The sequence below is a fragment of the Acipenser ruthenus genome, chromosome 22 (genome assembly GCF_902713425.1).
Source record: "Acipenser ruthenus chromosome 22, fAciRut3.2 maternal haplotype, whole genome shotgun sequence".
In the NCBI taxonomy this organism is placed as follows: domain Eukaryota; kingdom Metazoa; phylum Chordata; class Actinopteri; order Acipenseriformes; family Acipenseridae; genus Acipenser; species Acipenser ruthenus.
The window spans coordinates 21,875,524-21,901,323 of record NC_081210.1 but is presented as its reverse complement, the minus strand read 5'-3'; the positions used below and the strand labels follow the sequence as shown (position 1 = coordinate 21,901,323).

The 25,800-nt window shown below is 38.0% G+C and overlaps 1 protein-coding gene across 11 annotated transcripts in view; it reads right to left on the bottom strand.

Annotated features, from left to right (window-relative positions):
• LOC117431573 (protocadherin gamma-A8-like) overlaps positions 1-25,800 on the bottom strand; it is a 93,644-nt gene that overhangs the window by 39,947 nt on the left and 27,897 nt on the right. The window contains exon 1 of one of the 11 annotated variants that reach the window (XM_058996138.1): positions 23,065-25,680. The exons of 5 other annotated variants lie outside the window; for them this stretch is intronic. In XM_058996138.1, coding sequence (XP_058852121.1) covers positions 23,065-25,524 — 2,460 coding nt within the window. In that variant the 5' untranslated portion in view covers positions 25,525-25,680. Of the gene's footprint in view, positions 1-2,583; positions 2,665-4,426; positions 7,063-9,980; positions 12,815-14,296; positions 16,921-19,065; positions 21,663-23,064; positions 25,681-25,800 lie in introns of those variants that run through there. 5 more of the 11 variants (XM_034052652.3, XM_058996143.1, XM_058996140.1 and 2 more) reach the window with 5 other exon arrangements.

Below are 25,800 nucleotides of genomic sequence, written 5' to 3'. Positions count from 1 at the left end.
AATCCATCTTTAGTTCTGGATTGCACATTCAAATATATTATTTTCCATTTAATTACTTATTATTCATAGTTTGTGTTATCGAGTAATAAAGTAAAGCTTTAATGAGCAGCATTCTCAGAGCTTTAACTCATAACTTTTTTAAAAAGCTTTGTGAATAGGGATCTGTCTATAATAACAGTACCTTCAATCACGAAGGCTCACCTGTATTGAAGGGTCTGTGTCATCAATTAGGTTCCTCTCCTTCTGCGCGTGCAGCATGGTCTCGGCAGCACTCGGGTCAGCACTTAAAACACCTTGGCTACAGGGTCTGATGTATTTGAATTCGCTCTTTCCCGAATCAGTTGTTAAACACACCTCGTAATTGTACACATGTCGAAGTGTTCCTGTCCCACCAACGTCTGCATACTGGGGTGGGTAATATGGAATAGCAGGGAGGTTTCCGTTTGATTTATAAAACAGTCTGGATTGTCTCCATTTGCAGAACTTTACTAACAACACAATTATAATGGAAACAATAAAAAGAAAGGAAACTGTAGCCAATGACACGACTAAATAAAATGTCAGACTGTCATTGTAAGTTTTATCTTCTGTGACGTCGCTAAATTCTGAAAGTACTTCAGGGAAGCTGTCTGCAACCGCCACGTTCACATTCACTGTAGCTGAACGAGAGGGCTGACCATTGTCCTCCACTAAAACAACAAGTCTTTGTTTCACAGCGTCTTTGTCAACAACCTGGCGCAACGTCCTTATCTCCCCATTTTGCAGCCCCACTTCAAAAAGTGTCCTGTCTGTAGCTTTATGCAGTTTGTATGAGAGCCACGCATTCTGTCCAGAGTCAGCATCAACAGCTACCACTTTAGTCACGAGATAGCCAACATCAGCTGAACGAGGCACCATTTCAGCCACCAGAGAGCCTTCATTTTGTACTGGATAGAGAATCTGAGGCGCATTGTCGTTCTGGTCTTGCACAAAGATGTTTACAGTCACGTTGCTACTAAGAGGAGGAGAACCTCCATCCTGCGCTTTAACGTGGATTTGGAAATCTCTGATTTCCTCATAATCAAAGGAGCGCACTGCGTAAAGTATTCCACTGTCTGAGTTAATGGAAATGTATGAAGATACAGGTGTTCCATTAATCTGTGTTTCTTCCAGTGAGTAAGAGATACGAGCGTTCTGGTGCCAGTCTGAGTCTTTGGCTTCAACAGAAAATATAGATAATCCTGGGGAGTTGTTTTCTAACACGTACGCACTGTATGATCTCTGAGCGAAAATCGGTGCGTTGTCGTTAATATCAGAAACGTTCAGCATTATTGTGTGATTATTGGAAAGAGGCGGCGACCCGTCATCTGTACAAGTTATAGTAATGTTATATTGTGCTATTTTTTCCCTGTCTAAAATACCGTCAGTTAGTAATGTGTAATATTTTGACAAAGAAGACATTATTTTAAAAGGAATGTTTTGGTTGATTGAACAACTAACATGGCCGTTTTCCCCAGAGTCGAGATCTTTGACATTAATAACAGCTATTGTAGTTCCTGTTACTGAGTCTTCTGAAATGAGACTCGAGAAGGAGGTTAAAGTTATGACTGGAACATTATCATTTATATCAATTACTTCAATTATAATTTTACAGGAATCTGTATGCCCCCCGTTATCTTTTGCTAGTATGTTTATCTCAATATGTTTAGCTTTCTCAAAATCTATTTGCCCTGCCACAATAATTTTACCAGTATTGGGGTCTACTTCGAACATTTCTGCAACATTATCAGTGGTGTGCGTAAACGTATAGGTGATATCTGCGTTCAGTCCTTCATCCGAATCTGTTGCACTCACTGTAGTCACTGAAGCACCCTTTAAAGAATTTTCAAGCACCGTAGCTTTGTAAACTGTCTGGCTAAAAACAGGGGCATTATCATTGGCATCCAGCACAATAATATTTATTTGAACTGTACCAGACCGCTGAGGGTCCCCTCCATCAACAGCAGTTAAAGTTAACGAGATCGCATCTTGTTTTTCTCTATCTAGTGGTGTTTGCAACATCATCTCGACATATTTACTACCTTCAGGGCGGGAGTGTTGCTTTAAAATAAAATTATCAGTTGGTTTTAGTGTATAGCTTTGCAGAGCGTTACTGCCTACATCAGGATCAACTGCGCTCTCCAGTAAGAAGCGAGCCCCAGTAAGAGCCGATTCACTAATTTCCAATCTTATGTCATTTTGGGGAAATGTGGGAACATTATCGTTTATATCCAAAATATCAACAGTTACACGATATAACTGAATGGGATTTTCAAGGATAACCTCAAAGCTGAAACTGCACGGAGATATCTGTCCACATAGTTGCTCCCTGTCTATTCTTTCATTAACCACCAATGTTCCTTTGTCTATATTTAGCTCTGTGTACTGACTGCTGTCTCCATTAACGATACGAGCATTGCCAGATTTTAATCTTTTAAGATCTAAACCCAAATCTCGTGCAATATTACCTACAAACGATCCTATTACCATTTCCTCTGGAATAGAATATCGAACATGGCCATAAACTACCTCTGTAGCAAATATACAAATAATCAAGAATCGTACTTGCCATTTCATTGCAAATCCTGTTATTTCCAAGGCGATTTCACCTCGTCCAAACCTTTGATTCATCATAAGTATCACTCCAATACAAATATCACCACGTACTCATGATGTCCAGTATCTGGTCATTGATAAGACGGTGCTTTCCTTTTGTTATATATTATATCCAGATTGTCCAAGATCTACTGTTTCTGAATCCGCAGTTTCTGTGTTGTTACCCAGGCACTGTGTAGTGGAAACTGCTCTTTCTGTCTGTCTTATACTGAGCAATAATATGGGAGGTCCTGCTGGATCTGTGCTTGCAAAACACCACCTCGTTGATCAACAGCGGCACTTAGAGTACAAGTCAAAAACTGCACACATGTTTAAAGCTATACTGGTACTATTATGCACTCGTGCTGAAAAATAATAATATAGATGAAATCCTTCAAATATATGTCTGCATTTAACAAAGCAGGTTTAACAACAATAAGCTTCCAATTTTACAGAGCAGGCTATCATTTTAAGCCTCTCAAAATAAAATACAGAATAAATAAGAAATACACAACCTCTCAGTTGTTATACATTGTGTTTTACTTGTGTAATTTAACCAATAAATATACGTTTTTAATTAAGCCAAAGCAGGTATTCAGATAACCTGATTAATGCAATACCAATAGTGTTCAGCTACGTATGCTTGTGTTTAGCAGCAACTTTAACATTTAATGTTTGAACAATGTCTAGCAACAGTGTTAATGTTTAATAGATGGACCACATTTTTTAATAACACAAGCCCTCTTATCGTGGGTTCCGCTAGGGGAAATCACTCCAGAGTAGAGCTGTTATTAGTTCACGGCATCACATTTGCACATCTTTTTCCTGTTTTGTGCTTGGAGGCAGAGAGTTAAGATGGCGCTGTACCTGTAAAGCTGGACCGCTGCAGTGACTGTAGTATTAGAAAAGACAACCTCTTGTTAAATAAAACCCTTTACATCGATAAGCAACCTGTATTGGAGTCGTTATTAATTCACCACTCTTACACTAGTTTACATTTTCAAACATTATGGGACCAGTTCCGATGTTTTGATTGTTTTCTTGTTTATTGACACCGTTTCATGAACTTATCATGACGACATAATTAATCATTGAAATGCATAACAACAACAAAAAAACTCTGTATGTATGGATAGTGAAATATTGTATATTGTTCCATGGATATTATCTATCTCTCTCCTGACGAGAAAAATACACCTACTATTCAAGTAATGTTAACTTCAGAAGAATAAAAATAAATACACATAAATAACTAAGCAGAAATAATAATAATAATAATAATAATAATAATAATAATAATAATAATAATAATAATAATAATAATAATAATAATAATAATAATACTTCTCAAACTTTAATGCTGGTTACTAAAATATATTAATGTTATAGATAAATTCTAACCTTTTTCTTGTTCATTGAAGATATTTTAATATACAGTGTATTCTATAATTTTCTGTAGATATTTTCTCTCCTCAGTCCATAATGACTTGAACAGTAAAATTACCCCAATTGTTTAAGCAATGTTTAGTTAAAAATTTAAATGAAAAAAGACAATAAAACAGCAAAAATACAAAAGTATAAATTCACGAAGTAAACAGTGAATGTGAAGCAGTGTTTATATAAATTCAAATTACATACACATATTGCTCTTTTTTTATCAAACTGAAATTGCTGCACTGAACGTTAAACGTTATGGTCCCTTATACAAAGCGTTTGTTCCACTGAAGGTCATAACTTCCCTTCTCTAATAATAATGTTCAGCGAACATATTAAAAACTTCATAATAACAATACCTTCAATAATTCAGGCTCACCTGCATTGAAGGATCTGTGTCGTCTATTAGGTTATTCTCCTTCTGCACGTGCAGCATTGTCTCTGTAGCACTGGGGTCAACACATACAAGGCTTTGACTGCACGGTCTGATATACTTGAACTCGCTCTTTCCGGAATCAGTAGTTAAACACACTTCGTAATTGTACACGTGGCGAAGTGTTCCTGTCCCACCAACGTCTGCATATTGAGGAGGGTAATATGAACTTGGAATTACAGGGAGGTTCCCACTTGATTTATAAAACAGTCTGGATTGTCTCCATTTGCAGAACTTTACTGACAACAGAATTATAATGGAGACAATAAAAAGAAAGGAAACTGTAGCCAATGACACCACCAAATAAAATGTCAGATTTTCGTTGTAATCCTTATCCTGCGAGAAGTCACTGAACTCTGAAAGTACTTCAGGGAAGCTGTCTGCAACCGCCACGTTCACATTCACTGTAGCTGAACGAGAGGGCTGACCACTGTCCTCCACTAAAACAACAAGTCTTTGTTTCACAGCATCTTTGTCAACAACCTGGCGCAGCGTCCTTATCTCCCCATTTTGCAGTCCCACTTCAAAAAGTGTCCTGTCTGTAGCTTTGTGCAGTTTGTATGACAGCCACGCATTCTGTCCAGAGTCAGCATCGACAGCTACCACTTTAGTCACGAGATAGCCAACATCAGCTGAACGAGGCACCATTTCAGCCACCAGAGAGCCTTCAGTTTGTACTGGATAGAGAATCTGAGGCGCATTGTCGTTCTGGTCTTGCACAAAGATGTTTACAGTCACGTTGCTACTAAGAGGAGGAGAACCTCCATCCTGCGCTTTAACGTGGATTTGGAACTCTCTGATTTGCTCATAATTAAACGAGCGCACTGCGTAAAGTATTCCACTGTCTGAGTTAATGGAAATATATGAAGACACGGGTGTTCCATTAATCGATGTTTCTTCAAGATAGTAAGAAATACGAGCATTCTGTCCCCAATCAGCATCATCGGCTTTCACAGAAAAAATAGACAATCCTGGGGAGTTGTTTTCCATCACAAATGCATTATATACCACCTGATCGAAAACAGGCGCATTATCGTTAACATCAGATATTTTCAATACAACTGTCTCGGTACTAGAAAGAGAGGGAGAGCCTTCATCAGTGACAGTAATTGTTATGTTATATTCTGAGGTTGTTTCCCTGTCCAAAATACTTTCTGTAATCAAGGTGTAGTAGTCAGTTAAAGATGATTGTATTTTAAAAGGGATATCTTGGTTGATTGAGCAATAGACTTGACCATTTTTCCCAGAATCTAGATCTTGGACACTCAGAATAGCTATTGTGGTTCCAGGTAACGAGTCTTCGGAAACAGGACTCGAGAATGACATTAAAGTTATTGCAGGGATATTATCATTGACATCAATAATTTCAATTATTACTTTACACGAATCTGTTAGACCATCGTAATCCTTTGCTTGTATGTTCATTTGATAGTGTTTAGCTTTTTCAAAATCAATATTTCCTGTCACTCTAATTTCTCCATTGTTTGGGTCGAGCTCAAACAGGTCATTAATGCTGCGTGTTACATGCGCAAACGAGTAAGTTACAAATCCATATGATCCTTTATCAGCATCAGCTGCACTCACCGTCGTTACTAATGTGCCCTTCAAAGCATTTTCAAACACTTTAGCTTTATAAACCGCCTGGCTAAAAACAGGAACATTGTCGTTGGCATCCAGCACGATAATGTGTATTTTAACCGTGCCAGACCTCCGAGGATCACCACCATCTACAGCCGTTAATATTAATGAAAGCTCATCTTGTTTCTCTCGATCCAGGGGAGTTTGCAGCGTCATCTCCACATATTTACTGCCATCTGTTTGTGTGTGTAAATTTACATTAAAATGATCACTAGGTTTAAGGGTATAGCTTTGCAAGGCGTTGACCCCCACGTCAGGATCCACTGCGCTTTCTAATAAGAAGTTGGCCCCAGGCACAGATGACTCGCTAATTTCTAATTTAATTTCATTCCTTGGGAATGTTGGAGCATTGTCGTTAATATCTCGTATTTCCACTATAACACGATACAACTGCATCGGATTTTCAAGGATAATCTCAAAGCTGAAGCTGCATGGTGAATCCTGTCCACACAGTTGCTCTCTGTCTATTCTTTCTTTAACAACCAGTATCCCTTTATCTGTATCAAGCTCGACATACTGACTGCTGCCTTTAGTAACGATACGAGCTTTCCCAGATGTAAGTCTTTTAATATCTAACCCCAAGTCTTGCGCAATGTTTCCTACAAATGAACCTTCTGTCATTTCTTCTGGAATAGAATAACGAGCTTGTCCGCAAACCACCTCTGTTGCATACACGCAAATAATAAATATCTGTACTTGCCATTTGAGCGTCCAGCCTATGGTTCGCAGGGCGATTTCAAGTCGACCGAATCCATGATGTAACATTTTAAACATCCGATTCTGCACAATACCATGGGCAGTATATAGCCAAAGATAATATATTTTAGTAGAAAGGATTGTTAATACACCCAGGCTTTCCAATATATCCTGTGTTTCTGTCGCCGCGGTCTCTGCCTTGTAATCCAAGCACTGTCTAGTGCAAGCTGCGCTTTCTGTCTGTCTTATACTGAGCAATAACAGGGGCGGTCCTGCTGGATTTCTGCTTCAGAACACCACCTCATTGATCAACAGCGGCACTTAGAGTGCAAGTCAAAAACTGCACAATTATTTGCTTAAAGCTCTACATGCATTATTTTGTATACATAGATTAAGTTTAGTTATTAACAGGCTCTATATTATTATTATTATTATTATTATTATTATTATTATTATTATTATTATTATTATTATTATTATTATTTGTTTTATTTCTAAATATCTACAAATCTAATGACTGGATATACGGGAAACACCTCTATGCAGATCACATTCATAACTAGGAATAGACAAAGATGTGAAAAGGGGACCCATGGGCACAACACTTATAGTTCAAAGCTACACTGATAGCAATATATACACGATTATTCCTAAGAAAGTTATTAAGATGAATAGACACAGATTTGTCATCAATATCAAAACTTTACTACGATACTTATTAGTGTCAATCAGGGGGGTCATTTGCTATAGATTTGATTTGAAAACGAGATTTAGACTCATGTGCAGGGCTGTGCTGTGCGTTTTCAGATTTAGTCTCATGTGCAGGGCTGTGCTGTGCGTGTTCAGATTTAGTCTCATGTGTAGGGCTCTGCTGTGCGTTTTCGGATAGCTGCTCTATAAACTCATCGTTGTCTTTTTCATAGTGGATATCGGCAGAAAATAGTATTGAAGGTGGTACACTACAGTATTACATACATTCTGGTAGGCAATGTTATACATTGCTATAAAATCAATGCAATACATTATTTTTTTCGAGTTTGTTATAAACCAGTTCTGTGCTTTAAAAATACGTGCATTGCACATCTTGTATAATTTATTTTAAACAATGAGAACGATGTTGACAAAGCACAGCACTCTATCTCGTTGTAAACTGGCCCAATTACTGCCTGCTTTTTGTCATTCATGATGCTAATTACTGTTTTAAAATGTTACGTTTCTTAAATATGGATTTATATGGAAAGAAATTATTAGGGAATGTTATTCATGAAAATCAATGCATGTCTTTTTCTAACATATTTTCGACGTATGCAAATGTCGGTATTATTTCGGCAAAATTAGACTTACAGGCTGGTGTTGACAAATTTGCCAAGATGAAAGCGAGACGTTATCCACTTTTATTTTATTTTATTCATGATTATCTGGGTAAAGATGTTATTTAAAACTTGGTTACATATTTCTACTTTCGACATTCACAGAATTGTGGTTCTTATTTAGCAGTTCATGTTCATTTGGTTTATATTTGTTACAAAGTATCAAAATGAACTCGAGGTTGTAAGTATGTATCAAATATGGTGAGATATTCCGATGGACGCTCTAAAATAAAGAGTTGAACTGCATCAGTACCCCCGGCTCTTTTTGTAAAGCCCATGCAGTACATTACAATTGTCTTTTTTTTTCAATTATATGAAATAAGAGTAGTCTAATGTCCCTAGCTGCTACTCAAACGATTTTTAAAGAATGATGTTGTACCGCTATTTATTTAATGTTGCAGTAGTTACAGTATGTAACAGTGATATGTTTACTTAAGTGGGATATCGGAAGCTGACAGCAGAGCAATGTTGTTTACCCACTTTTAAAACTCAAATGTTTCCGTGAAAACGACGACCGTAACGTTACACACTTTACTACTATAAAACGAACGGAACGACATTTTAGAGTTTGTTATAAACCAGTGTCGTGCTTTAAAAATATTTGCATTGCACATTTTGTATAATTTATTTTAAGAATAAGCAGCACGCTTTCTCGTTGTAAACTGGACCAATTGCTGCCTTTTTTTCTCATTCATGATGCTATTTGGGACAGAGTGTTCAATGTTGACACAGCTGAGGTACCAATGAATGTATTGTGGCGAACCTCGGTTCCTACAAGTAGGCGTTTCTCACAGGCGGAGCAAATATCGGGCTTATGTCTTCATGTTTAGATTGCGTCACCTACCAGCCCTGACCCCTACCCCCTACCCTCTACCCCCTTGTACGCTGTAGCATATTTTATTACCGCTAAATTGCGGCACTAACTCGCGTAGCTTGCTGTGTTCTGAATCCAACTTAAGTTAAATGACCTAGGCCCTACCTAAATTGATACAAACCTACCTTCTTACCAACCTTCATACTTGTTTGGTACTTGCAGGTTAGTTGGAAAATCATGTCACTCCCTAATAGGATCTCAGCAGCACGTGCATGGTTTTCTCATTAGATAATACGATCGTTAGGTCACATGCACTCAGAACACAAGGGTTATGTGTACGCTTACTGAGATATAGAGAATAATATATAGGTCATTAGACACCAATAACCAAAAAGATACACTTTTTCAACAAACATAACTATGCACCAGCACAGACTAATATTAACTCCCTTGCTAGCTTTGGACAAATACTACTTATTGCAGATTAGATAGTCAAGTCATTCCGGCGTCCTTTCCCTTCCCCATATTTGCCAGATTCTATGAATAATGATTTTAAACACAGTATATTGAGGCGGTGCCTACGCATGTACCTTGCAAGGGGAGCTAAAACGAGTTATTCGCGGACGAAATAATGTTTTGACATAACAATGACAAATATAATTAATCCATGAACAGAACAAACATTGGTGGTCAAACAGAAATATAGAATACTGTTATTTATTTTTATATGTATTTTTTACTTCAAACGTCAGCAACTCAAAAGACACCAATTAGAATTCTAACAGGGATGCAAAACACTTTTTTAAAAGCCTCATACAGTATATTAGATGTCTGAGTTCTTTATTTCTGGTTTGCATTGATTGCGTTCTTCTATTAAATATGTATGCAGTCTCTATAACACAGGATAATACCTATATATAAACATACGTTTTGGGTGGAGACGGTACATCGCTGACACAATGACATTATATTCAAGTCTCACCTGTATGGGAGGATCCGTGCTTTCTATCAGGTTCTTCTCCTTCTGCACGTGCAGCAACGTCTCTGCAGCACTGGGATCAACACTTGCAATGCTCTGACTGCAAGGTCTGATATATTTGAATTCACTCTTCCCCGAATCAGTTGTCAAACAAACTTCGTAATTGTACACGTGTTGAAGTGTCCCTGTACACCCGGCGTCTGCATAGCGGGGTGGGTAATACGAATTTGGAATGGCTGGGAGGTTTCTGTTTGATTTATAAAACAGTCTGGATTGTCTCCATTTGCAGAACTTTACTGACAACAGAATTATTATGGAAACAATAAAAAGAAACGAAACTGTAGCCAATGACACCACTAAATAAAATGTCAGATTTTCGTTGTAATCCTTATCCTGCGAGAAGTCACTAAATTCTGAAAGTACTTCAGGGAAGCTGTCTGCAACCGCCACGTTCACATTCACTGTAGCTGAACGAGAGGGCTGACCATTGTCCTCCACTAAAACAACGAGTCTTTGTTTCACAGCATCTTTGTCAACAACCTGGCGCAACGTCCTTATCTCCCCATTTTGCAGTCCCACTTCAAAAAGTGTCCTGTCTGTAGCTTTGTGCAGTTTGTATGAAAGCCACGCATTCTGTCCATAGTCCGCATCAACAGCTACCACTTTAGTCACAAGATAGCCAACATCAGCTGAACGAGGTACCATTTCAGCCACCAGAGAGCCTTCAGTTTGTACTGGATAGAGAATCTGAGGCGCATTGTCGTTCTGGTCTTGCACAAAGATGTTTACAGTCACGTTGCTGCTAAGAGGAGGAGAACCACCATCCTGCGCTTGAACGTGGATTTGGAACTCTCTGATTTTCTCATAATCAAACGAGCGCGCTGCGTAAAGTATTCCACTGTCTGAGTTAATTGAAATATATGAAGCCAAGGGCGTTACATTTATGTCTGCATCTTCAAGAAAGTAAGCTATTCTAGCGTTCTGGTTTGAATCGGAGTCTTGAGCATGTACAGAAAAGATAGATAACCCCGGTGAGTTATTTTCCATCACATATGCCTTATACATATCCAGGTCGAAAGTAGGTGCATTATCGTTGACATCGGATATTTTAATTAATATTGTTTTATTATTGGAAAGGGAAGGGGAGCCCTCATCTGTGGCTGTAATTGTTATGTTATATTCTGAAACTCTCTCACGGTCTAAAATGCTTTCAGTCACTAACGTATAATAGTTTGTTAATGACGATTTTATTATTAATGGAATATTCTGTTTGACAAAACAATTAACTTGACCATTATTCCCAGAATCTAGATCCTTTACATTAATAATAGCTACTGTTGTTCCTGGTGGCGAGTCTTCTGGAATAGTACTGGAGAAGGACATCAGTGATATAGTAGGAGCGTTATCATTTACGTCAATTATATCAATGATTACTTTGCAAGTATCTGTAAGACCCCCGTGGTCTCTCGCTAATATGTCCATCTGATAATGTTTAGCTTTTTCATAGTCTATTTGCCCTGCAACCTTTAATTCGCCATTTTTTGTATCTAGTACGAACAGTTCACTAATGTGGTCTGTAATGTGGGTAAATGAAAACGTGACATGTTCATTCAATCCTTTGTCAGCATCAATTGCTTTAACTGTCAATACTAAAGTACCTTTTAATGAATTTTCAGGCACAGACGCTTTGTAAACCGCCTGGCTAAAAACAGGAGCATTGTCGTTGGCATCCAGCACAATGACGTGGATTTTAACTGTGCCCGACCTCTGCGGGTCCCCGCCATCAACAGCAGTTAATATTAATGAAAGCTCGTCTTGCTTTTCTCTATCTAGAGAGGTTTGCAGCATCATCTCAACACGTTTACTGCCATCTGAATGTGTTTGTACTTTTAGAAGAAAATTATCAGTAGGGTAAAGGGAATAGCTTTGGAGAGTGTTGACGCCCACGTCAGGGTCCACAGCGCTCTCTAGTAAGAAACGAGCTCCAGGCACAGCCAACTCGCTTATTTCTAATACAATTTCATTCTTCGCAAATGTAGGAGCATTGTCGTTAACATCCAGAATTTCCACTGTAATACGAAACAATTCCATGGGATTTTCTAGAATAACTTCCAAACTGAAACTGCAGGGAGATATTTCTCCACATAACTGCTCCCTGTCTATCTTTTCTTTAACAAGCAATATTCCTGTATCCACATCTAGCTTAACATACTGATTGCTGTCTTCAGAAACAATACGTGCTCTACCAGATATTAGTCTTTTAAGATCTAATCCCAAATCATGTGCTACGTTACCTACAAACGACCCTATCTCCATTTCTTCTGGAATAGAATAGCGAACTTGCCCATCTACTATATTTGCAATAGAAATACAGACAATGAATACGTATACTTGCCATTTGACTGTCCATTTGATCTTTTTCAAGGTGATTTCACGTCGAATTAATCCAATACCGTACATGATTTGTCCAATCAAACCATACACCCAGACTCACAATTTCCAAAAAGATGAGGCTTTGTTAAAATAATCCTTCTTAAATAATTCCCAGAGTCCCGAATATGCTGTTTCTGTATCCGCAGTTTCTGTGTTGTAATCCAGGCACGGTATAGTGCAAGCTGCTCTTTCTGTCTGTTTTATACTGAGCAACAATAGGGGAGGTCCTGCTGGATCTGTGGTTACAGAACACCACCTCGTTGATCAACAGCGGCATCTAGAGTCTAGCATTATAATATTTATTTAAAGCTATACGCTGAATGTTCGTTTTATTTCTTGTAATAGTATAATATAGTAGGAAACCACAATAAAATAATTCTTGCAAAAGAAACAGCACATAAATAAAGAAGAAATTAGACAACACAGGTGTCAATATTAAAACCATGGCTTTTGCATTTATTATATCTTATTAATTTATAATTTAATGTACTGAATTATTAAATAATTGCAGAGTACATTTTTTTGTTTATTACAATCCAATTGAAAGACGCACTTTTAGGACCAAATAACAAAACAAGAAGTATAATGGTCATTTCCAGCTGACTTTGACAGTCGGTTATATACACACAACATAACCACATAACTAAAACAGCTGAATTAAAGTAAAACAGCTGGTGGTGTTACAATTGGTGCTTGGTTTACTCATATGACTTGTACAATGTATATATTGGTATTCCTGAATAGATATTCAACAACTCTTCTGGTACATACAAAACATGTTTATGAAAACCTGTCTCCAAATGCAACATTAATCTCTAAATTGTATTGATTACTTGGAATGCAGAACGGGGGGGGGGGGGGGGGCAATAAATTATGATTCGATCTTCAAATACATGAAAAGCAATGCAATAAATAATCTGTCTCACAAATACAACAAACACGGGAAGGCCAAGACGTGTACAATGTGAGGTTTACCAAGGCTGGTGCAATTCATCTTTAGAATAACACCTTTTGTATTTTCACTGCAGCATCAGTTTATATAGAACATTTCTTAGGTTTGTATATGTAGTCCCTTACTTTGTATTTATGTCGCTGTCCACCAGCTTGGTTCTGAAACACAATTCAGCTCACATCGGAGCTTCTGTGTTCAGTATAGGCTTATTCGGGTGGAGGCACGTTTCACCATGAAAGACTGCTATTATTATTATTATTATTATTATTATTATTATTATTATTATTATTATTATTATTATTATTATTATTATTATTATTATTATTATTAATAATAATAATAATAATAATAATAATAATAATAATAATTTAAAGCCACTGTTATTAAAAGGGAAGAAATAAAAAATATATAATTGAATATATATCAAAAGGTTTGCACAGACATGCAAAAAGCATTTGCAAAAGTAAAATAACACATTTCTTAATATAGCTATGACCAAACGTGTTGCATCATATCAATTCTACGATTGAGACGTATTAAAAAAGAAAAAGAAAAAAATATATGAACATAATTTAGATCTTTTATTTAACATCATGTAATTACAGAACCTGAAAATTATATCACAAACATCTACCGGAAACCATAATAGTACGACAGTATTTCATGTTAAATTTAGAAATGTCACAATAGAAAAAATATATATGTTTTTCATTAAGTATATGGAAAACTGCAACGCGGTATGCAATTAAATATGTCAACGTAGCATTATTAAGCCGATTTCTTTTGACTTTATGAAGCAAAATTAGTTAACTCTATAGGATGATAAAAAAAACTTGTGGCCATAGCTGCAGTTATGTGACATTAACAGTTTTATTTTACTTTCACAAATACATAGTGCAATTTTTTTTTGATGGCCTCACAACCAATGGCTCACCTGTATTGAAGGATCGGTGTCTTCCTTTACGTTATTCTCCTTCTGTCCAAGTTGCATGGTCTCTGTTCCACAGGGATCAACATTTACAAGGCTTTGGCTGCAAGGCCTGATATATTTGAATTCGCTTTTACCCGAATCAGTAGTTAAGCAAACTTCGTAATTGTACACGTGTTGAAGTGTTCCTGTTCCTCCAGCGTCTGCATAGTGAGGTGGATAATACGAACTTGGAATGACTGGGAGGTTTCCATTTGATTTATAAAACAGTCTGGATTGTCTCCATTTGCAGAATTTTACTGACAACAGAATTATTATGGAAACAATAAAAAGAAACGAAACTGTAGCCAATGACGCCACCAAATAAAATGTCAGATTTTCGTTGTAATCCTTATCCTGCGTAAAGTCACTGAACTCTGAAAGTACTTCAGGGAAGCTGTCTGCAACCGCCACGTTCACATTCACTGTAGCTGAACGAGAGGGCTGACCATTGTCCTCCACTAAAACAACGAGTCTTTGTTTCACAGCATCTTTGTCAACAACCTGGCGCAACGTCCTTATCTCCCCATTTTGCAGTCCAACTTCAAAAAGTGTCCTGTCTGTAGCTTTGTGCAGTTTGTATGACAGCCACGCATTCTGTCCAGAGTCGGCATCAACAGCTACCACTTTAGTCACGAGATAGCCAACATCAGCTGAACGAGGCACCATTTCAGCCACCAGAGAGCCTTCAGTTTGTACTGGATAGAGAATCTGAGGCGCATTGTCGTTCTGGTCTTGCACAAAGATATTTACAGTCAAATTGCTGCTGAGCGGCGGAGAACCTCCATCCTGAGCTTTAACTTGGATTTGGATCAATCTGATTTGCTCATAATCAAAGGAGCGCGCAGCGTATAATATTCCACTGTCTGAGTTAATGGAAACATAAGAAGATACAAGCGTTCCATTAATCTGTGCTTCTATGAGGAAGTAAGATATTCGAGCGTTCTGGTCCTCGTCAGGATCTTCGGCTTGTACAGAAAATACAGATACGCCGGGGGAAATGTTTTCCATCACATATGCATTGTATATTTCCTCCTCGAATTTGGGTGCATTATCGTTAACGTCAGATATTTTTAATACAATTGTTTTGTTATTGGAAAGAGACGGCGAACCTTCATCTGCGGCAGTTATAGTAATATTATATTCAGAAACCGTTTCTCGATCTAAATTACTTTCAGTAACCAGATTATAATAATTTGTTAATGAGGATTGTATTTTAAACGGAAGCTTCTTGTTTATTGAACAGTGTACCTGACCATTTTTTCCGGAGTCGAGGTCTTTGACATTAATAATAGCTACAGTAGTTCCAGGTGGGGCGTTTTCTGGAATGGGACTCGAGAATGAAGTCAAATCTATTAAAGGAGTATTGTCATTTATATCGATGACTTCAATTATTACTTTACAGGAGTCTGTCAGACCGCCTTGATCTTTCGCAAGGATATTCATCTGATGTTGTTTAGCCTTTTCATAATCGATTTGCCCTGACACTTTTATTTCACCATTATTGTGATCCAATTCAAACAGTTCGCTAATGCGGTCTGCGATATGATTAAAGGAGTAGGTTATGTACCCGTTTGATCCTTTGTCTGCATCAGTTGCGATTACTGTTGTTACTAAAGTGCCTTTTATGGAATTTTCAACAACAACAGCTTTGTAAACTGCCTGGCTAAAAACAGGGGGGTTGTCATTCGCATCCAGAACACGAATGTGTATCTTTTCTGTGCCAGATTTCTGAGGGTTCCCACCATCAGTAGCAGTTAATACTAAATTAATCGTCTCATGCTTTTCTCGATCCAGAGGCGTTTGCAGCAGCATCTCTACATACTTACTGCCATCGGGATGTGTTTGTACTTTTAAAATAAAATTATCACTAGGGTAGAGAGCATAGGTCTGTAGTGTGTTAACACCGACATCAGGGTCCACGGCGCTCTCAAGTACAAAACGAGCTCCAGGCACCGCTGATTCACTAATTTCTAAAGTAACCTCATTCTCGGGAAATTCGGGAGCATTATCGTTAACATCCAGAATTTCCACTGTAATACGAAACAATTCCATGGGATTTTCAAGAACAACTTCGAAACTGAAACTGCAGGGAGATATTTCTCCACATAACTGCTCCCTGTCTATCTTTTCTTTAACAAGCAATATTCCTGTATCCACATCTAGCTGAATATGCTGACTGCTGTCTTCAGTAACAATGCGAGCTCTGCCTGATATTAGTCTTTTATGATCTAATCCCAAATCCTTTGCTATGTTACCTACAAACGACCCTTTCTCAATTTCTTCTGGAATAGAATAACGAATTTGTCCATCTACTATATTTGCAATAGAAACACAAACAATGAATACGTATACTTGCCATTTGATAGTCTGTCCTACCATTTTCAAGGCGATTTCACGTCGAATGAATCCACTATTTTGCTATTTATTTTATCAAAACATGTCTCAGGGTTCACAATTTCCAAATGGCAGATGCTTTATTTAAAAAATCAACGATGATCTCAATTATCCAAAATATTCGGTTTCTGTCTCTGCAGTCTCTGTGTTGTAATCCAGGCACTTTGTAGTGGAAGCTGCTCTTTTTGTCTGTCTTATACTGAGCAATAATATGGGCGGTCCTGCTAGATCTGTGCTTGCAGAACATCACCTCGTTGATCAACAGTGTCACTTAGAGTTGCATTCAAGAACTGCAGACCAATGTATTTCAAGCAAAATTTCAGTACAATTATTCTGTAGATACTCTGTAGATAGTTAATGCTAAGACATTTTATTTTTAAAAGTGAAAGTCCTGCCTTTACCTGAAAAAACATTCAGCGCAGAAAACAGTTAGGAGAACAGGAAACTGCATAGGTACAAGACCGAGTTGAATTTTCGATTTACCAGAATGTTTGCCAATGAAATATAATCTATACTGTTGATTCATGAACACATGTAATGCACATGTATTATGAAGGTCCCCAAAAAATGGTCCTGCATAAAAACAACATTCTCTAGTATGCACCGGCTCTATTGATAAAAGCACAACATACAGCAGCAATGTCACCGAATGCAAAGTATACTTACATTTTGCTCGACATGAATGAACAGTTTTTTTTTACATAATACAGTTAAAGACCAAGTATAATAATCCGATATATAACTTTATATAACTACGTATTTACAGATTTAAAACAATAATGCTGTATAATACTTTTCAGGACAAAAAAGGAAGAATAGGAAGAAACTTTGATCGAAATAAATTAGAGTGGACCCTACGTTGCAAGCACCAAACTTACGAACTGACCGGTCAACCGAACACCCCGCTTTTAGCTGGGAGTAAGCAATCACTCAACTATGCCTACAGTGCAACCAGAATCCATTTTTAAAAAGCGCAACGTTAACCTATTGAAATGGTACGTACATGGAAACGCAAACGTGTTGCACTTTCAATTGAAAGAAAACATTGAACATGGTTTTAAAACTTGTACAGCGGTATCAAACTCGACAATGGGAATATAGTATCGGGGAATTGTCAGCAATAATGAAAAAAAAGGCCAAAACAAATAAAAAAAATAAAAGGAGGCCAAGGAGGAAGCAGAGGAGTAAAAACGGATGTATCACGCGCAGATCTGAAGATGATGAGATTGTGATTAATCACTGTGTAGGCCGGTAAAGTTTACCTGTTCTCTTCAGAGAAGCCGGCCGGGTTCATGAAGTGTATAAACAATGTCCAAACGAGATTTCTCCGTTAAATAGTCTTTGTTTCCTTGGCACAGGTTTGTTTTTTGTTGTTACAGCATTAGAATACAGAGCTCAAAGACACTGGCTCAGAGTTCCCCGTGGGAACGATCTCTAGTCCCCAGACACAATTTAAGTTTCCCCAGTTCAGCAGTAACGTCACAGTGCATAAGGTCTTCAAAAGCTACGGTACCCTTAGCTCCGCAGTACAAAACAGAGTACCAACAAATCATTGTTGCCGTATTAATTCTAACAACAAATAACATTAATAAAATAATCTGAACAGTGCAAACACTGTAATCTGGACAAAACAATAGAAAATACATTCCAACGTTACTGCTGCGTGCTGGTCATGAGGCAATAACAACTGTACCAACAAATGTATCCAGACAAATGTGAGGAAGATTTCAAAGCAAGTACGGGCAATTGTGCAAGGAACACTTTAGTTTTAAACAAAGCAACATAATAAAAATCAAACCAAAGGACTCTGAATGACCGAGCAAGCTGCACGAATGCATTTTGTTTAAAATAAAGTAAAACAAGCAGTTCCTTGACCAAGCTTTTACTGCACATGTAGCATTTTCCCACATATAGTACGATTTTAAAAACTGTCAAACCACAACAACACGCGTATCGCACTACTGTGCTGTATCCTTGTATTAGTCGCAAGATCAAGGCTGTAGATAACATGTGTACATAATTATTAAACAATTGAACACTGATTGAGTCACAGACATTTCAGAACAAGACCCACATAAATATTTTACTTTTGAAGTACAGTTCATTTGGTGGAAATAACGTTGAAGCTCTGTAGCCAATCAGTGTCATGCCTATAGATGTTTTGCAGCTACTACACAGTCCCTAGCTACCCCTGTCTAACTATGTCCCACTCTACTTTATTCTGAATACTGACATGGACTTGAAATTACTTTGAAAGAAACACATACAATTAAATCCATCAATACAATTGATACATTGACATTATGCAACATGTAAATGTATTTACTGACGCGGCTCACCTGCATGGAAAGGTCACTGTCTTCAGTGATGTTCTTCTCCTTCTGAACGTGTGGCATTGTCTCTGCAGCGCTGGGCTCAACGCTTAAAACGCTTTGGCTGCAAGGTCTGATGTATCTGAATTCACTCTTTCCCGAATCGCTCGTTAAACACACCTCGTAGTTGTACACGTGGCGAAGTGTTCCTGTCTCTCCAGCGTCTGCATAGCGGGGCGGGTAATACGAAGTAGGAATAACAGGGAGGTTTCCATTCGATTTATAAAACAGTTTAGAATATCTCCAATTGCATAACTTCATCGACAACAAAACTATAATAGAGACAATAAAGAGAATCGAAACTGTAGCCAATGACACCACCAGATAAAATGTCAGGTTGTCATTGTAATCTTTATTCTGCGTGAAGTCACTGAACTCTGAAAGTACTTCAGGGAAGCTGTCTGCAACCGCCACGTTCACATTCACTGTAGCTGAACGAGAGGGCTGACCATTGTCCTCCACTAAAACAACGAGTCTTTGTTTCACAGCATCTTTGTCAACAACCTGGCGCAACGTCCTTATCTCCCCATTTTGCAGTCCCACTTCAAAAAGTGTCCTGTCTGTAGCTTTGTGCAGTTTGTATGAAAGCCACGCATTCTGTCCAGAGTCGGCATCAACAGCTACCACTTTAGTGACGAGATACCCAACATCAGCTGAACGAGGCACCATTTCAGCCACCAGAGAGCCTTCAGTTTGTACTGGATAGAGAATCTGAGGCGCATTGTCGTTCTGGTCCTGCACAAATATGTTTACAGTCACGTTGCTGCTAAGTGACGGTGAACCTCCATCTTTAGCTATAACATGGCATTTGAAGTCTATGATTTGCTCATAATCAAACGAGCGCGCTGCATACATGATTCCATTGTCCGAGTTAATAGAAATATATGAAGACACAGGTTTCCCATGTACCTGTCCATCTTCAAGAAAGTAAGATATACGAGCGTTATTGCTCCAGTCAGGGTCTTCAGCTTGTAAAGAAAAAATCGATAACCCCGGCGAGTTGTTTTCCATGACATATGTCGTGTACAGGTTCTTATTGAAAGTCGGTGCATTATCATTAACATCAGATATTTTAAGCGTTATCGTTTGATTACTACAGAGCGGGGGCGAGCCTTCATCTGTAGCAGTAATGGTAATGTTATATTCTGAGATCATCTCTCTGTCCAAAATACTTCTAGTCACCAATGTGTAGTAATTTTTTAAGGAAGACTGTATTTTAAAAGGCAGCTGTTGGTTAATTGAACAACGAACCTGGCTATTTTTTCCAGAGTCTAAATCTTGAACATTAATAAGAGCTATGACTGTGCCAGGCAGCGAATCTTCGGGTATAGCAGTCGAGAATGACGTCAGAGTTATTACAGGGGCATTGTCATTTACATCTACAATTTCTATTATTACGTTACAGGAATCTATAAGACCACCAGAATCTTTTGCTTGGACATTTATCTCATACATGTTTTGTTTTTCAAAATCCACTTGTCCAGCAATTCTAATTTCGCCTGTATCTGGGTCTAATTCAAACATTTCTGAAATGTTGTCTGTGATGTGAGTAAAAAAATAAGTTATTTCTTTATTTGATCCTATATCCGCATCAGTTGCAGTAACTGTCGTTACTAAAGTACCTTTCACCGAATTTTCAAGCACAGCAGCTTTATACACTGCCTGATTAAAAACAGGAGCATTGTCGTTGGCATCCAGAACATTTATGCGTATTTGCACTGTGCCCGATCTCGGAGGGGTCCCACCATCTACGGCAGTTAAAACAAGAAAATGCTCACCTTGCTTTTCACGGTCTAAAGCAGTCTGTAGCACCATCTCTACATATTTACTGCTACCAGAGCTAGTCTTTAAGCGAAAATGATCAGTGGGGTTAAGGGTGTAGCTTTGTAGAGCGTTTACCCCTACATCGGGGTCCACTGCGCTTTCCAGAAGGAAGCGAGCTCCTGGTAAAGCCAACTCACTAATCTCCAGTCGAATCTCATTCTTTGGAAATGTAGGAGTATTGTCGTTAACATCTTGCATTTCTACTTCAATGCTATGTAATTCAAGAGGATTTTCAAGAACAACCTCAAAACTAAAACTACAAGATGACACTTGTCCGCATAAATTCTCCCTGTCAATTCTTTCGTTAACAACTAGTATCCCTTTATTTACATCAAGTACGACATACTGATTGTTGCCTTTAGTAACCATACGAGCTCTGCCAGATATCAGTCTTTTAACGTCTAATCCCAAATCGTGTGCAATATTACCAACAACTGAACCTTTATTCATTTCTTCTGGAATCGTATAGCGAGCTTGTCCATATGCAAAATCTGCTACGCATAAACAAAGAATGCAGAATTGTACTTGCCATTTGATTGAACAGTCTTTGTTTCTTAAAGCGAAGTCAAATCGACATAATCCAAGGTTTGGCATGATAAATACTGAAATATGAACATATACCCGTGCCTTGTAATTTCCAGGTATCTCGTATATAAATAATATCCAAATCCAAACGTGCTGAGTATCTGTAGCCGCAGTATCTGTTTGTTATCCACACAGTGTGTACTGCAAGCTGCTCTTTCTGTCTGTCTTATACTGAGCAATAATATGGGAGGTTCTGCTGGATTTCTTTCTTTCAAAAAATCACCTGACTGATCAACAGCGGCACTTAGAGTACAATTGAAGGACTACACAAATACCCATTTAAAGCTACAGTATATTTGGAATTCATAACGTATTAATGTTATTAATAGGTTTTTCCTGACATTGAGATGTGTGCAGGCTACTATCGATTAAAGTGAATTGTGGATAAAGAAAAGGGCTCACTTAACCTCCTTCTGCTCCGTCTTTCGGGTGAGACGTAGTTGTAAGTGACTCTGCAGCTGATGCATAGTTCACACACCCTAGTCTCTGTAAGTCGCCTTGGATAAAGGCGTCTGCTAAATAAACAAATAATAATAATAATAATAATAATAATGTACACATATTAAAATATTTGCATAATCTTCAATGTTACCAAATATTTTCAGTAAAATGAAAAACAAGTGCTGAAATCAGCACATGCTTCAGTACTAACAAACTTGGAGGTTTATTTATGTATCTATTTATTTATTTGCTTACCTTTTGACTATATTTGCCGTAATATGTATGCAGAATGTGCCTGTCGTTTTAAGGTCTGCACAGTTTAATATATTATATTTATAGTTACACAAAAATTGGAATAATTGATACAAAATCAATTATATCAGGACTTTTCGGACTGCAAGTCCTTCTTCAGCTGGATGAAAAAAAGCAGTGCGTAAACAAGCTGTTGTTATAAGGAAGATTTCTTTCAAAAGAAAAGTTTCTGGATAATTAATTCGCGTTATTTTTGCTTCCTGACTGCATTGGTCCCATAGCAGAAATCTATCCCACAAATTGTGATGTCTTCTGCAGTGTGATCATTTGGGTTGAAATGTCTGGCAGCAGGAGATGTAGAGGTGTTCATTCTTATACTACGTAGATGAGTCACGAACCGATCAGCTAAACGCCGGTTTGTTTCTCCGATGTAAAGTTTGTTACATTTCACACAACCAAAACAGTATATTCCTTTACTACTGCAAGTGATATTCCTGAGTCCAATAGTAAATAAACATTCTCAAATTCTAATAAAATGCAAATTTCAGACTAAAGTCAAACTAATACGCTAAAATAATGCATTCCCTGCCAATTTTATATATATATATATATATATATATATATATATATATATATATATATATATATATATATATATATATATATATATATATATATATATATGGTCCGATGGTAGCATTCCAATAATGTCAGCGACACATACACAAACTTAACAAAAGTGCAGACTGACAACATATGATCCTACAATATATAAAGAGTTAACACAATACTATTCTGAACGTGATTCGTTTGTAGCATAACAAATAGTTGCTATACACGCTATATTACAAAAATGCATCTCACCTGTGTCGTTGGATCTGTGTCTTGTATTAGGTTCTTCTCCAGCACATGGGGCATTGTTTCTGCTTCACTCGGGTCAACATTTACAAGGCTCTGGCTACAAGGTCTGATGTATTTGAATTCGCTCTTTCCAGAATCAGTCGTCAAACACACCTCGTAATTGTACACGTGACGAAGTGTTCCTGTTTCGCCGACGTCTGCGTAGCGGGGCGGATAATATGAACTAGGAATAACTGGCAGGTTTCCGTTTGTGGATTTATAGAACAGTGTAGAGTGTCTCCATTTGCAGAACTTTACTGACAACAGAATTATAATGGAGACAATAAAGAGAAACGAAACTGTAGCCAATGATACCACTAAATAAAACGTCAGATTTTCGTTGTAATCCTTATCCTGTGTGAAGTCATTGAACTCTGAAAGTACTTCAGGGAAGCTGTCTGCAACCGCCACGTTCACATTCACTGTAACTGAACGAGAGGGCTGACCATTGTCCTCCACTAAAACAACAAGTCTTTGTTTCACAGCATCTTTGTCAACAACCTGGCGCAGCATCCTTATCTCCCCATTTTGCAGTCCCACTTCAAAAAGTGTCCTGTCTGTAGCTTTGTGCAGTTTGTATGACAGCCACGCATTCTGTCCAGAGTCAGCATCAACAGCTACCACTTTAGTCACGAGATAGCCAACATCAGCTGAACGAGGCACCATTTCAGCCACCAGAGAGCCTTCAGTTTGTACTGGATAGAGAATCTGAGGCGCATTGTCGTTCTGGTCTTGCACAAAGATGTTTACAGTCACGTTGCTGCTAAGAGGAGGAGAACCTCCATCCTGCGCTTTAACGTGGATTTGGAACTCTCTGATTTTCTCATAATCAAACGAGCGTGCTGCATAAACGGTGCCACTGTCTGAGTTAATGGAAATATATGAGGACACAGGAGTCTCATTTATTTGCGCTTCTATAAGGAAGTAAGATACTCGAGCGTTGTGTTCCCAGTCAGGATCTTTAGCTTGTACAGAAGCGATAGACTTTCCTGGGGAGTTGTTTTCCATTATATACGCGGTGATCAAGTCTTGATTAAAAGTAGGAGGATTATCATTAATATCTGATATACTCAGTGTTATTGTCTGGTTACTGGATAGAGGGGGGGAGCCTTCGTCTGTAGCAGTGATTGTAATATTATATACTGAGACAGTCTCTCTGTCCAAAATACTGTCAGTGACCAAAGTGTAGTAGTTTGTTAATGATGATTTAATTTTAAAGGGAATGTTTCTGTTAACTGAACAATGAATCTGCCCGTTTTTCCCAGAGTCTATATCTAGGACATTAATAAGAGCTACAACTGTACCTGGTAATGAGTCTTCGGGTATAGGACTTGAAAACGACTTTAGCTTTATTACTGGAGCATTATCATTTACATCAATAACGTCAATTATTACATTACTGGAATCTGTAAGACCGCCGTCATCTTTAGCTTGTATGTTTATTTCATATAATTTGTCTTTTTCGAAATCGATTTGCCCTGTGACCTTGATTTCACCATTATGTGGATCTAGTTCGAACATTTCACCAACGCTGTCCGTGATGTGGGTAAAAGAATATGTTACATGCCCATGTGATCCTTTATCTGCATCAGTTGCGTTGACTGTCGCCACTAAAGTACCCTTTAAAGAATTTTCAAGCACAGACGCTTTGTAAACCGGCTGGCTAAAAACAGGAGCATTGTCATTCGCATCTAAAACAATTATGTGTATTTTAACTGTGCCAGACCTCTGAGGGCTCCCCCCATCAACAGCTGTTAATATTAAAAAATGATCATCTTGTTTCTCTCTATCTAAAGAAGACTGGAGCACCATTTCAACATATTTACTAGATGCAGAACGGGTCGTTAATATAAAATGATCTGTGGGGTTAAGAGTGTAGCTTTGAAGAGCGTTTACGCCTACATCGGGGTCCACTGCTCCTTCTAATTGGAACCGCGCTCCTTGCACTGCCGACTCGCTTATTTCTAATCGGATTTCGTTTTGTGAAAAAACTGGCTTGTTGTCATTAACATCTCGAATTTCGACTGTAACACGGTGTAATTCAAAAGGATTTTCAAGAACGATCTCAAAACTTAAATTGCACGGAGATATGTCCCCACATAATTGCTCCCTATCTATCCTTTCTCTAACAACCAATATCCCTTTATCTGCATCAAGGTTAATATAGGGAGTGCTTTCTTCCGTAACGATCCGTGCGCTGCCCGATCTCAGTCTTTTAAGATCTAAACCCAAGTCTCGTGCAATATTACCAACAAACGACCCACTTGTCATTTCTTCTGGAATGGAATATCGAACTTGCCCATGCACAGAATCTAAACGATACAAACAAAGAAGGAATAACTGTACTTGCCATTTCAGTGCCCATCCTCCGTTTGTAAATGCAGCATCAAACCGACTGAATCCAAGGTTTAACATGATGAACATGTAAATATGTACACAAGAAGAGGCTCAAAATATCCAATTATATCCTTTTACGAGATGCTTTATCGTATATTAGAATTATCCAAAATGTACAGAGTTTCTGTGGCCGCAGTTTCTGTGTTGTAATCCAGGCACTTTGTAGTGGAAGCTGCTCTTTCTGTCTGTCTTATACTGAGCAATAATATGGGAGGTCCTGCTGGATCTGTGCTTGCAGAATATCACCTCGCTGATCAACAGTGGCACTTAGAGTCCTAGTTAGGAATAGCAGATATATTTCTT